Raw genomic sequence first — 12,888 nt, forward strand, 5'->3', positions numbered from 1 at the left:
TCATTCAGTATTTTCAAAAGACACATAAGTATAACAAATGCCTTACCTGGAGATCTCTTTGATCTTTCTTATTCTCCAGGCTTGGGTTCTTCATAATGAACTCATTTAGAACACTGAAAAAATGTAGAAGTAAATATGGATTTTCTTCTCAGAATATATTATTCAGTAATTTTAAAAGCTAGGACAAATCTGAAAAAATTGATATGCACAATACTAAACCTAAAGTCATCTCTTCTTATCAGTATTACAGAATACATGCTTTCAATTTTCTAATTTAATTTTGATTGTACCATAATGGTTTGTCATGAACATGTTTTCACTGGACTATACATAAAGTATCTTTAGAGGCAGTTTACTAGGGAAGATAAATTCCAGAAATTCAAGAAAACGTTCCTTGGAGATTTTTACAGAAAATCATATTCAACATTTTATTTCTATCACTGCACAAACAGCTCCCATGATAGGAATGCATATTTTTTAGTGGGCTGCAAATCCACACATACTTAAGAAATATCTGTTGTAGTTATTTGCTAAGGAAAACCAGAAACTTAAGCCTACTGTTCAAAGAGCATGAATTAGTCAAATAATCAGTAAGGTGAAATTATGACTGTAATATTATATTATATGGCTGTAATATTACATTGTAATATAAAATTTATTTAATAATTAACTTCATAAAAGCCACAGAACTCAGGCAACAGCTCTGCCACTCAGAAGTGACAGACTTGAAAACACAGACACTTCAGTATGGCTTCACACATGTTTAAGCTTATTTGGAAATTGCAAATGCCAAGACCACTTACCCAAGTATGAGGAATTGTCCTGGAGCTGGAAGACCAACCTGAATAGAATCTTTTAAGAGAAGCAGCAGTGCTGCCCAGCTGTCCACTAAGCTGGTCACTGGAATCCTAAGACAGAAAGCAGTGGCAATGAACACAGCATCACTTCCCTCGGGTACTTCCAATTTCTTTTCACTTCAAAATTCTCCTGATATTGTGAATCATCAAATCATCATTTATAAAGATTAGGTGGCTCCATCAAGTCATTAAGAAAAGGAGGAAGGCTGAAGAACAGCATAGTCAGAAGACATGTTTTTCAGGCCAGGGCTGAAGTGGTACCAATGAGTAACAGCACAATAAAGATGAGCATTCCTGGGGCAGGGAGCAGATTCCCTGCAAGATGTTGAGGGGTAGGGGGGGGTGGGCAAGAAAGATGATGCAGAACTAGGCAACCTGCAAAGTATATGCCTTTCTTTTTTATGACACCTGAAGTTCAAATCCATTCTTCCTTCACCATTTATATTACACAAGCTATTTCTCATCCTAGGGATTATAAAAAGAATATAAAATATTCAAACTGTCCATCTCCTTCTTGATGACAGAAATAAAACAACTTCTTGTCCTACCTTTGAGTATAAGCATAGAAAAACTGCAACATGCAGACTTCCAGTGAAAGATGTTTCTAGAAAAAGATATGAAAAGTGTCACCAGGAGGAAGAAAGTGACTTTTTTCCCTCATTTACCAGTGTGAAACTGACAATGCTATACTGTTACTGCAGTGTCTGAAGATAAAGCTTAATTAATTAACAGGATATTACAAATGTCCATTTATACATCTCTCAATAAATTTAATTCTTCTTTTTCATAATCTCTCTTTTCCCCATTGCCTTTTCCTACCTGAAAAAAAGAAAAAGATTAACCCAAAGCTATGGCCTAGTTTTCCTAATGTAAGCAACCTATCCCCCATGGAACATGGTATATTGCAGAAGCAGCAAACAGGATTTTGGAGTTCATTACATGGACTTCAGGAGGCCTGACTAAAGTTCATCCATTTATTAGATATGGTGAAAATTTTCATGCTATACTGCTCAGCTGCAAAGCTGAAATGAAATATCCATGTTATCAGTTTTCTAAGCTTCAGTAAGAAGACTTACAATGAAACAGTAGCATCTCTAAAGTTTTCATACCTTGTCCTTTGCTATGGCTGGAGGCTGCTTCAAGACTTCTTTCACTGTTTGTATAACAGTCTCTGTTCTCATAACACTGATAGAGCGAACAAGCTCAACCAGCAGAAGTTGTTCTTCACCTGCTGTAGGAATAACCTAAAAGAATCAAATGTATGTCACAGATTATCATCACAGACAATGCCTATGACAAAATTAAGGCAGCTGGCCTCATGGGATTGACACCTTGGTAACTAAGATTTCCCTTAGAGACTTGGAATCACTTATTTTGTTCCTGAATAGTTCAATACTATCCCATTCTAAAAGAAATTGGTATCCCCCTGATAGTGCAGTTGCTAATTAGAAATAAAATACTCCATATTTCTCCAAATAATTCTCCATATTTCATACTATGTATTTTTCATTGGAATGTTTGAATTTTCTCTTTACTGCCTCTGAAGCACTTAAATCTAAATCACCACGATTTGAAGTGACCACTGTACCATAAACATACCTTTGTCCTAGAAGCATTTTGCCTCCTTTCATTCCATACAAATGCTATAGCAGCCATGAAGTGAACACCATGATTCATTGAAATTGGGCCCAGAAGTTCAAGAATCTGCTGCCTCAAATTCTGAAATGTGGAATCAGAACACATTTAGATAAGCATCTCAGCATTATGTTCAAAACAGCTACCTATAAAGTCATATTTAGATGGTAACTATCACTAACTTCTATAAAAAATGGAAGGATGTAATCAGAGGGTTCATAAAGTTCTATTCTATGTCTGGTACTCTTCAGTCATCTGAGTCTTGATTAGGACAAGGGAAGACAAAATACAGTTGTTAAACTTCCAAATGGCAATGAAGCAGGAAGTAACTGATGGAAAGGTACAGAACTAAAAGTCATCTGACAAAATCAAAAAGCATCCTGAAAAAAAAATGAGCTGAAATAAAGGCTTGATCTCTACATGCAAAGGTAGGGATAAACAATTTCAGTGATTCAGGATGAGAAACTATTTAGACAGCAGTGGTACAGAGAAGAAGCCTTGGTATTATCATGGATGACAACAAACTCACCATAAAGACTTTGCAAGGAAGGGAAAAAGGGGCTCATAAGTAACAACATTTAAAGACATTAGATATTTCCCCTGAAAGAAGCCATCACATACCATGTTCAATTTTGGACACCTTACTTCAAGAAATGTACCACAGACTGACAGAACTTGAGCTATAAAAAGAAACATCAGGGCTATGGGATATGACCTACAAGAAGGGACAGAAATGGGCTTGATTATTAGTCAAGAGAAATACATGTAGTTGGAGATTTAATAGTTATCAAATGTGTACAAGGTAATTAGGAAGAAGAAAGGAAGATGATGTTCATGTCTGCTACAAATAGTGGTGGACTTGCTTAGAAGCAAGTGAGGTAAAGATTAAAAAGGAGGGGTGCTGGGTAAATCCTAAAAGAAAGAACATACTACTCTGGGAGACTGAAATATTCACAGTTGAGAACTCTTAATAACCCAGCTTTTAAGCATGTCTGAAGTTATTAAGGAACACTTGGTTCAGGAAATGTATTTCTTGAGCTGTCTTCTCGACCTATTTTCTATGACAAGAAGATTCCAGACAAAATTGCACTTCCTACCTATTTTCTGAAAGCCATTTTTACCTTGGTGAGAGATATTTCAGTAAGAATAAGTTTGCAGGAAACTGGTGTACACTGTCCCACCATATACACTTTATGCACTTGCCAAGAGTGTGGTTTCCAAAGCAACATAGTTGTAGTGAAGCTTAACAAGCTTTTTTATACTTTAGACACATTTCCACAGTTTTGTGTGGTTTTAACCACATCCAACAGCTCCAGGGAAGCTACAAAATAATTTCCCAAAACAATGTGGTGAAAAAGTAAAATAACCTGTCCAAAGTCAACTCAAACTGGACATTCTCATATAGCAGACATGCTGAATGCTTTTCTGTATGCAGATTTGGGCAAATTAAGCTGGGATGTACAAAAGATTTGATGTTTAATCAGAGTAAAAGAGCTTATTTTTTCACAGAAGCAGCATAATATTATAGGCCATCAACAAGTACACCCCTTCATCATTTCAGTGAGTTGGAAATCCTATTGGCAACACAACGTGACCAAGGATGTTGTCTGTGCAAAGACATGGAGTGTCAGAGAAATAATTAACAAGGTTTAAAAGGATGTACAATGGCATTACAAAAAAAAGCATCTGATAGAATTCAAATTATCTGACGATATCTTACTTTAAAGCATTTTAAATTTCAAACACAATTTCTTTTTTAATAATGTTAATTATAAGAAGTTTGAGGTGCTTCTAATAAGAGGGCTAGGCAGCATTCTCAATGTAAGTCCTATTTGACCCCTTTTAGGTTCTCTTCTTTACTATTACTAGCTCACTATCTGCTATAACATTTCCCTGTGTATGGTGACATCACTGTATGGGAACTGAATGAATCAAGGAACCAGTTCATGTCAGAATACAAAATGTTTTAAGAGGAGAATTGTCTTTTGTTAAGATGAATATTTTCTATCTTTTGAGGCATCAAAGGGTGGCTTAATTTTTTTTCAGAATCTGTTTATTTATTCTGTAGAAAGCAATGAGATGTTGACTTGAACTGATACACTCAAATGGCAAAGCAGATTCCATACCCATTTATAAAAGCCTTGCTTGAGGGAAAGTTTACAAGTAAGGGAATGGAACTGGATTTAGACACATTTAAATTATATTATCCTGGACATTCTGACCTTTGTTGACCCAAGATTAATAGTGGTAACAGATGCAGCAGCAGCAGTAGTTTTCTCTGAAGAATCTGCAAGGTGAAGGATGCTCCACAGCAAAGTCACAGAAGACATGATCATGTGCAAGATAGACAGGATCCCATTACGTGCTTCAATCAAGTGCTTCTGATCTACATTAACCAAAAGCTGGTGCATTTGAAGGGGAGAGAGGAGGAAGAACATTAAAAATTCACATAAATAGCAAAAGTAAAATAGTGTTAACTGGACTTAACAGACATGGAAGCTTTCAGCCTTAACTTTTTCTCAAAACAGTTTTTCAGATTATTATGATAGTATGTGTAGGTTTTCAGTCTTTTAAGTATAATGCTTAAAGAATCTTTTGACTCTGTTTTACAGTACTAAATGTATTCTGAACATGAGACCTTATGTCTGCAGCAATCAATTTTGTATCATCTGCCTATACTTTTCAAAAAAAATTCAGAATTTTAAGTGTAACTCATACTCTAGAAAAAATAATTTGCTTATACAGACAATAAACTATCCCACAACTTCTAAATGAATGGAAGGCAAAGAAATGAGATTTAAAAAAAAAAAAGATTGCAGAGAGGGACAAAAAATTTCAAATTTGGCCCAAATTCTAACAGAGACTATGCTCAGAATATCAGATCTAAAAATACTGCTTGACTAAAAAGACAACTTGTGAATATGCAGATGGAGCAGCAGGAGAATGTTTTGACATAATGCAAGATGAACACAGTTCAGTCAGAAAGACAGGATAGATAAAAGTCTGTGAAGTTCCACCAAAAAAAGCCAGCTGTAGGAAGAGAGATTTTAGAGATAAAAAAGCAAAAAAATTCTTACTTTATTTATTTCAGGGTAACAAACTGCCCCCTCCCCCCCAACAAAAAGAAAAAAACCGACCCCCCCCAAAACAAACAAACAGAAAAAACCCCAACAATAACAAACAGACAAAAAAACCACAAAAAGCCAAATACCCCAAAGCCCAAAAAATCCAGCCCAAACCAAACCTGGGACTGTTATGTTAAAATTATAATTAGAAGAAAATTGTTTTTCTGTTTAAAGTGTGTATATCAATAGAAAATGTACTTATAGCTAAGAAAACATATTTGGTATTGTTCCCCCTCAGATCTTAATTTCTGGTAACATAATGAAAGTCCTTAATTTGATATGTACTGCACAGGAATCTCTCAGACACACAGATGAGTTTACCTGATGATATTGTGTAGATGGATCCAGCAGGCAGTAATGAATTATTGTTGTGATCCCTTCTAATAAAGTAAGAACCATGTCTGGGGGAGTGACAGATGCCATCCAGAGAGGTCTAAAATAAGAAATTTGATTCTTTATGACCCGATTAGCCCATTTTAAAGTAATTCAACATAATAAAATCTGCTTAAAAGATTATGTGCCTGTCCATACACGTACCTATTATCAGATAATCCTGTTTCATATTTATACTGCTGAATTAAATTATCCAAGTTCCTGCAGAGCTGAAGAGTCACTGAAACGACCACCCTTTGAAGAACTTTTCCCATGTAAGGCAACGTAGAAGTGATAAGGCCAATCCACTGGGGATGCATTTTACAGGCACAGTGCTGGTGTAAAGCTCGTATCACTGCGCAGAGAAACATGCCTTGGCAGGTTATGGGCTGGGAATGTAAATACTGAAGAGAAGTCATTGGCTGCTGGGGACCAATGTGCTCCAAATCTGTTATGACAAAGTCAAAGCCCGTTTCGTTTTCCTCAGGCACAGTCATTACCCTGTGCTCCAGCACAATCAGCCGCTGAAGTACTTTGAGAAGCTGTGACTGCAGAGTACTACCATTGTCAAATTCATCTTCAGAAAAATTGATAAGGCTGTCCTCAGAGAAGCCTTCTTCTACAGCCACTATATTTTTTCCAGCCATCTTTTCACTGTGCCATTTCTGCGCACTGAAGATAGAGGACAGCAGGCAATGCAGGATCACTTTCTGAACTTTGCACTTGGACAACATGTCCGAAATAAAACTAGGAAAGCCCTTTGCAGAGCTTTCTATCACTTTTGCCAACTCAGCAAAGAGAAGTGTCAGAATTTCTATACTCATCATTTGCATATTACGGTTTCCTATTAGGTCTTGTGAGGTTACTTTAACGTGAGTTGGATAGTGGCTCCGCATATAGTACAAACACAAGGAGATGAGAACTTCTATGTACATAGAACTCCGAAAGTTATGGTTGGAATCAACTGGGATGTGGCTGTAGAAATCCTTGCCCATAACAGATATTCTGTGCCTGGCCAGAAGATTCTGGAGCAAGGAAAGCTGTGGAGTGTATGCATTGTTGACACTGGTGGTGGAGATAGCGCTTACGAAAGCTGAAGGATTTGTTTTCAGAATTGCTTTAATTGCAGAAAAAGCATACAATGTCCTTGAAGAGTCATACAGCTGGAGATAAAGCAGCACGTGCTGATACAATGGATGGATATTAAAGTTGGGAGATTTTCGCGTTCCTGGGGACCCCACATCACTTTCTATTTCTGAAATTTCTCCTTCTCCACAACTGTACCAGTTTTCTAAATCAAGACCATCGCTGAAGAAGACGTTTGTTTGTTTAAGCTTTTCTGTTTGTGCTTTCTTCTTTTCTTCATCTTTCTTTTTGGCTATTTTCACCTTAGGTTTTGCACCTGGTTGCTTACCAGCCTCTTTAACAATTGTTTCTTTTTCTGGCATTTTTTCTGGTTGCTTTCCTTTAAAGCTGAACTGAATACTACTATGGCTTCGCTTTCTGGACTTTGATTCAGTGGAAGCTAGAGTGAGATCAGAGAGGGACAGGTGGCTTTCTGCAATACAAGGTGAGGAGTTATTTCTTGAAATTTCATCTTGTAAGCTCTCAAGTCCAGTCTCGGTCGAGGCCGACAGCAATTGGGAGCTGTCATTACTAAGCAGACTGCTCTGGCTGCTTTGAATATTTTGATCTTCAACTTTTGGCCCCTCTACAGAGTTATCCAGAGGAAGGAATTTGCATGAAGTATCCTCAGAGTGTAGACTGTGTTTAACTGGTTCAGCCTCTTCTCCAAGACCGCTTACAACTTTGCATATAAGATCTGTAACCACTTGTTGCACAATTTCATCAGGTGAGTCTTCCCTTAGAGTCTGAGAGCTATCTTGAGCACTCAGGCTTTCAGTTTCCACTTCATAACTGATGTTGTCTCCAGTAGATGACTGAGAACAGCCAGAGTCAGAACTCTGCAGTATTTCAACTTGATGATCAGGAAGGTCAAAATCAGATGCAACCATTGGTATCGTCTCACTGCTGGTACTTAACAAGGAAAGCCTGTCACTCAGAGGGTTGACAGTCAGGCTGAAGTTCTCCATCTCATCCATGGCCAGTTGTTTTTCATTGCAGTCTTTAGGTATAACAAGTTGCCCCTGGCTTACTGGCACATGGGAAAATGCTTTAAAAAAAAATTAAAAAAATAATATATATATATATACATGTACTACTTTGTTCTTCAGAATAATAATTTAGAATTTAAATTTTGAATTTAAACTGTTATTGGGACTTCAAATGATAAAGCCACAGTAAATAGTGTCTTTCTCCTTCACATCAGAAAAGATATAATATTAATATGCAAACAACACATTCACATAACCAAAGCAAGACTACTTTAGCAGTAGACCTTAGCAGAACAACGTAATTCTACTGTGAAAACTTATGCAGTCTTATCTGCTGGTGTTTTCACAAAAAATATAATTATCAGGATGTCAGATTACTGAATACATGCAAACACCTTCAAACCATATTGTTAAGTTTTCAGCCAGAGTGGTCATAATTTATAAAAGCATTTCAGTACTTGTTTAAGCTTCAAGACATATTGCTGAGGTTCAGTAAGACAAAGTGCTTTGCATTAAAATACCTACATATCATCTTAAATTGAGAGCAATCAAAATTAAATGACACTTGGAATACCCAAACTTGAAGTAGAAAACATGCACAAATGCACATATAGGCAGCAGCTATTCTAGCACATTTTCTTGTGAGTTATCCTTAAAAAAATTCTATTATGTTTGTTATTTGCCTGCAAATAACGAGAAATTAAATAAAGAACTTCCTACAGCCTTGAGAACATACCATCAGCACAGTTAAACTTCTGCATGAAGTGCTTTTCATTTTCTTCTTCAGGGTGATAGGGAGATTTAGTCCAGTAACATTCAGCCTGTACTCGCTGAACAGAAACTCGCTGAGTTTTTGGATGGAGAAGCAGCAGCAGCAAAGGTTCAAGAACCCTTGCAATATCATGTCTTTGCAGCACTTGATTTAACCAGGCTTGTCCCACTGACCATGTAGAACCATCCAAGCTATTAAGGCTGTCCAGCATGATAAACAAAGATCTAGAACATAAAGAAGGATGAACCTAGCATATATTATACATTATTTGCAGAATAATCTGATTTTCATCTAATATATGGTAAATTTCAGCCTGTCAGTACATACACCATGTCTTTTCCATATAAGAGAGTATTTTCTTTGGAATACAAACTTTGCAACATGAAGTTTTATATCTTAGTTAGCCCATGACAAAATGGCCAGGAAGAGCTAGTAAAAAGGTCAGTTAAGTTGGTTGCTCTAATACTAGCAGCTGCTTCTAGCATACCAAGCTTTGGCTACCTACTAAGTATTGCTGTACAAAAAATTTAAAAAGTCAGTTCACACAGATGCATGGAAAAGAGAAGATAGAATTCAAAGAATTTATCTTCAAGAACTGAGAGAAGAAATATATTTGACAACTCAGCACTACATGTGATGTTTATTTTCTTCTTTTATTAGTTTTGGCCTTTAGAATCCTTTCCGATGTGGGGAAGAAAAACCCCTGAACCTATTGGATTCTGAATATTTTACCAACAGTTTTGTGTCTTCTGGTAGTACATGTTCATAAGCTCTTGACTCTATGGTACAGAATTTGTCACAGCCTCTTTTGATTTGATACTGTCAGTCAGTGCAGAACAAACCCTTTTATTCTGCTTCCTACAGCTAAGTAAGCGTTAGGAAATTTAATTAAATACTTCTCCACGTGTGTGCTAGCTGAGAAAGACAAATTACTTCAGGGTCTGGCACATTCATATTTTTCTAAGAAGGTAGTCTGATACCAGAATGCAAACCCAAAATCCTCTGCTGCTTGTCATATATGACATCTTACACAGAACACACAGATTAGACACAACTTTCATATATGAGTGCTTACTTCCAATTTCCGTCTTCAGTTTTCTTGGCTTTACTGTTGCTTTCAGTTTCCACATAATTCAATTCTGGGTTGACTTCTATGTCCTGCTTTGGTTTTTACCAAATCACATCCAGAACTCAGATACTATGTTCAATATACACAAATACTTTAACTACAGTGATAGTGAATCGTGTGACCATCCCTGTCCCACTCTTTACAGCTAGCAGAAAAAATAACAGCTTACATCATCGTAATTGTGAAAATAATTTTGTCTAACATGAATTCTTATCCTCCTTCCTTGCTCTCAGTTACACTGTAGTGCTCCAATTTCTAAACACTCTGCCAGAATAATGTGGGTAATTTTTCTGAAGCAAAACTATTACAACTGAATCACACTTGCAGCCACCAACCTGTCAAAGGTCCGGCCAAAGGAAGGAGATTTGTTAATATGAAGGTCACGGGTGAGATGCCACAGCACTGCAAACTTTGCATGAGCTTCCATTCTTACTTTCTGTGGACCAAATTATAAGTTAGATCTATCAGAACAAAACTGCCTCTGATGAGAACTGGATATAAAAAAAGATGTATACAGCAGCTTAAAAGATACAGGGAAACTATTAAAATTAACCTTTTTTTACGAATTCCATTTGATAACATTAAAAACAGCAATATGCAACAATAGGTCCTTGGGAACAGTTTACTATCAAGAAAGGATTCTCCTGCATCTTGATCCTGGCTGCCCTAGTTTCAAAGTTTAGCTTGAAAAACTTTCAAATACTTAATGTGACAGCTTGAATAATTTTACTCTTGTAAGTTGCACAGCTCTGTTTTTAGTGAGTTTATACATATCAATGCACTAGATCATGAATAGAGCAGTAGGAAGGTTATCTTGAATAAAACATCAAAATTGATTTTAAATACAATCAGGGCTTAAACTAGATTACTAGATGATAAGCAGAGCCAAAAGGATGAAGATTTCCACTTGTTCTTAAAACATATGCTCATAGAGAATGAACAGCAGGTATATTTACCTCTAATCAAAATGAGAACAACCTAAAAAAAGGTAACACCACTGTATTCACACTTAATTTATGACATACGGCTTAGGAAGCTTTGCAACAATCAATATCTGCCACAAATATCAACATTTAAAATAGAAGCTATAAAAACTCAAGACTGCAGAAAAAAGGCAGATCACATCAGAAGTAAAATTAAAAAAAAACACAACAAAAAACCAGATGGGAAACAGCAGCATTCTGGAAGGTAAAGCAAGCATCACAGGTATTTAGGAAAAAAATTGCTTCTCACAGGGAAAAAGACCCCAAAACACTGCTGCAAAATACACACAATAACACAAAATAATTCAATAACATCTGCTGAATATACTGAAAATACCAATTCTCAAACACAAAGATGACTCCATGTAAGCCCCTTCAATCCATGCTGGGAAGATATAAGAAATTACTGTTTTCACAGAAAGGTTGGCAGAGATGAGCAAGTGCCACATCCAGAGTCACAGCACTTCACAGACCACACTAAGAAGTGAAAGTATAAATCACCAGCAGTTTTATCACTATGCCAAGCTGTGAAGTCCTACCATTCAGAAATACATAGCTAAGTTCTAAGGACTCAGAAATAAAATAATATAAAAATATTAATTACAAGCTCCTCTCTTGTCTTATACTTGCAATAACACTTACAAAGAGAGACAAAATCAGACAGTATATTAAAATGGTAAGAAAGACAAAAAAAATCAAGTTTATTGCTGCTTGAAAGAGAAAGGGAGCTAAGGCCGAAGTAGCAAATTAATGATATCAAAAGCAGCAAATCGAATTTCTGTGTCTCACAGAAAGGGAAAGGAATTGAAAACAGGTCTCAAACTGTAAAAAGAAGGTGGTGACACAAAGAGAAAGGAAGGACACCTCAGCTGCGACAAAGTGACAAAAGAGTAGGCAGAAGGATAGAAAGATAAGGGGGGGCTCCACATGACTTAACAAATAATTAATCCAACCCCACTGCCAAGAAAAGCAGAGACATGGCAATGATAAGATGCTTATGGTTCCTTCTCCAAGTTCTGTGAAGGACAGGATACAGAAAGTCTAGATGCTATTATGAGGACAAATCATTTGACAAGATGCAATAATTAGATGAAAGAAGGAGGAAACCAGAGGACTGAACTCCAGTTGAGTAGGACACAGAAAAAGAAGGCATGCTTAAGTGTGATGGAATTGTACAAGGGAAGAAGAAGGGTTAGGACAACTGGAATGGAATGTAGAAAATCTATATTCAATTAGAACTACTACAAACACTTTCCACATGTTTGTGAAAACACCAGGACACCATGAAAACAAGGCTCAACTACTACACACAAGGTTAAGGTTTCCTGTGAGTGGCAGTGTGAGAGCATGGACAAATGTCATGTTCTACATGCAAGTAAAAGATAAGAGAATATTTAATGTTTGAATCAATGTAAGGCAACATTATTTCAATACTGAAGGTATTTATTTCCTCCTCTGAGACAGAAGTCCTTTTTCTAAATATATTTCTATAGTTATATACTTAACTCATCTTCTAGTAAATGTATGAACAACTTGCCTTGTCTCTGTGAGTCAGTTGCTGGCTAATAACATCTTCACAAATACTAGAAGATGGCACAAGGTTGTGCAACTGGTAGAAGAGCTCCACGCTTTTCTGATGATGCTGAGGAGTTCCATCACCCAACTGGTCCCAAAGAGTTAAAGCTATAAGCTTTGTACGTGAAAACAAAAGTTTCAAGAGACACAAGTGAATGAGTATCATAGCCTTGTTTTGCTCTGAGCTCTATGCAAGGATGAGAGACAACACATCTGATGACATCATATGACCAATCCATAAAACTGTTCTTTTTTGTTTGTATGAACATAAGGAACTGTTTGAAACACTGCCATAACTTACAACATAAATAATTCTTGTTAGGAGT

The 12,888-nt window shown here is 36.5% G+C and overlaps 1 protein-coding gene across 10 annotated transcripts in view; it reads right to left on the reverse strand.

The window, feature by feature from the left end:
* DOP1A (DOP1 leucine zipper like protein A) overlaps nucleotides 1–12,888 on the reverse strand; it is a 61,288-nt gene that overhangs the window by 14,357 nt on the left and 34,043 nt on the right. For all 10 annotated transcript variants that reach the window (XR_011725363.1, XM_071741470.1, XM_071741464.1 and 7 more), the window contains 11 exons: nucleotides 12,525–12,677; nucleotides 10,340–10,440; nucleotides 8,840–9,099; nucleotides 6,155–8,162; nucleotides 5,939–6,050; nucleotides 4,715–4,894; nucleotides 2,457–2,576; nucleotides 1,967–2,101; nucleotides 1,406–1,461; nucleotides 804–908; nucleotides 47–113 (listed from right to left, as the gene is read on the reverse strand). Coding sequence is in view for 9 of the 10 variants with exons in the window: in XM_071741470.1 (XP_071597571.1) it covers nucleotides 47–113; nucleotides 804–908; nucleotides 1,406–1,461; nucleotides 1,967–2,101; nucleotides 2,457–2,576; nucleotides 4,715–4,894; nucleotides 5,939–6,050; nucleotides 6,155–8,162; nucleotides 8,840–9,099; nucleotides 10,340–10,440; nucleotides 12,525–12,677 (3,297 nt within the window). In the remaining variant the exon portion in view is untranslated. The remainder of the gene's footprint in view (nucleotides 1–46; nucleotides 114–803; nucleotides 909–1,405; nucleotides 1,462–1,966; nucleotides 2,102–2,456; nucleotides 2,577–4,714; nucleotides 4,895–5,938; nucleotides 6,051–6,154; nucleotides 8,163–8,839; nucleotides 9,100–10,339; nucleotides 10,441–12,524; nucleotides 12,678–12,888) is intronic.

This window comes from Heliangelus exortis, chromosome 3 (genome assembly GCF_036169615.1).
Source record: "Heliangelus exortis chromosome 3, bHelExo1.hap1, whole genome shotgun sequence".
Taxonomy (NCBI): Eukaryota; Metazoa; Chordata; class Aves; order Apodiformes; family Trochilidae; genus Heliangelus; species Heliangelus exortis.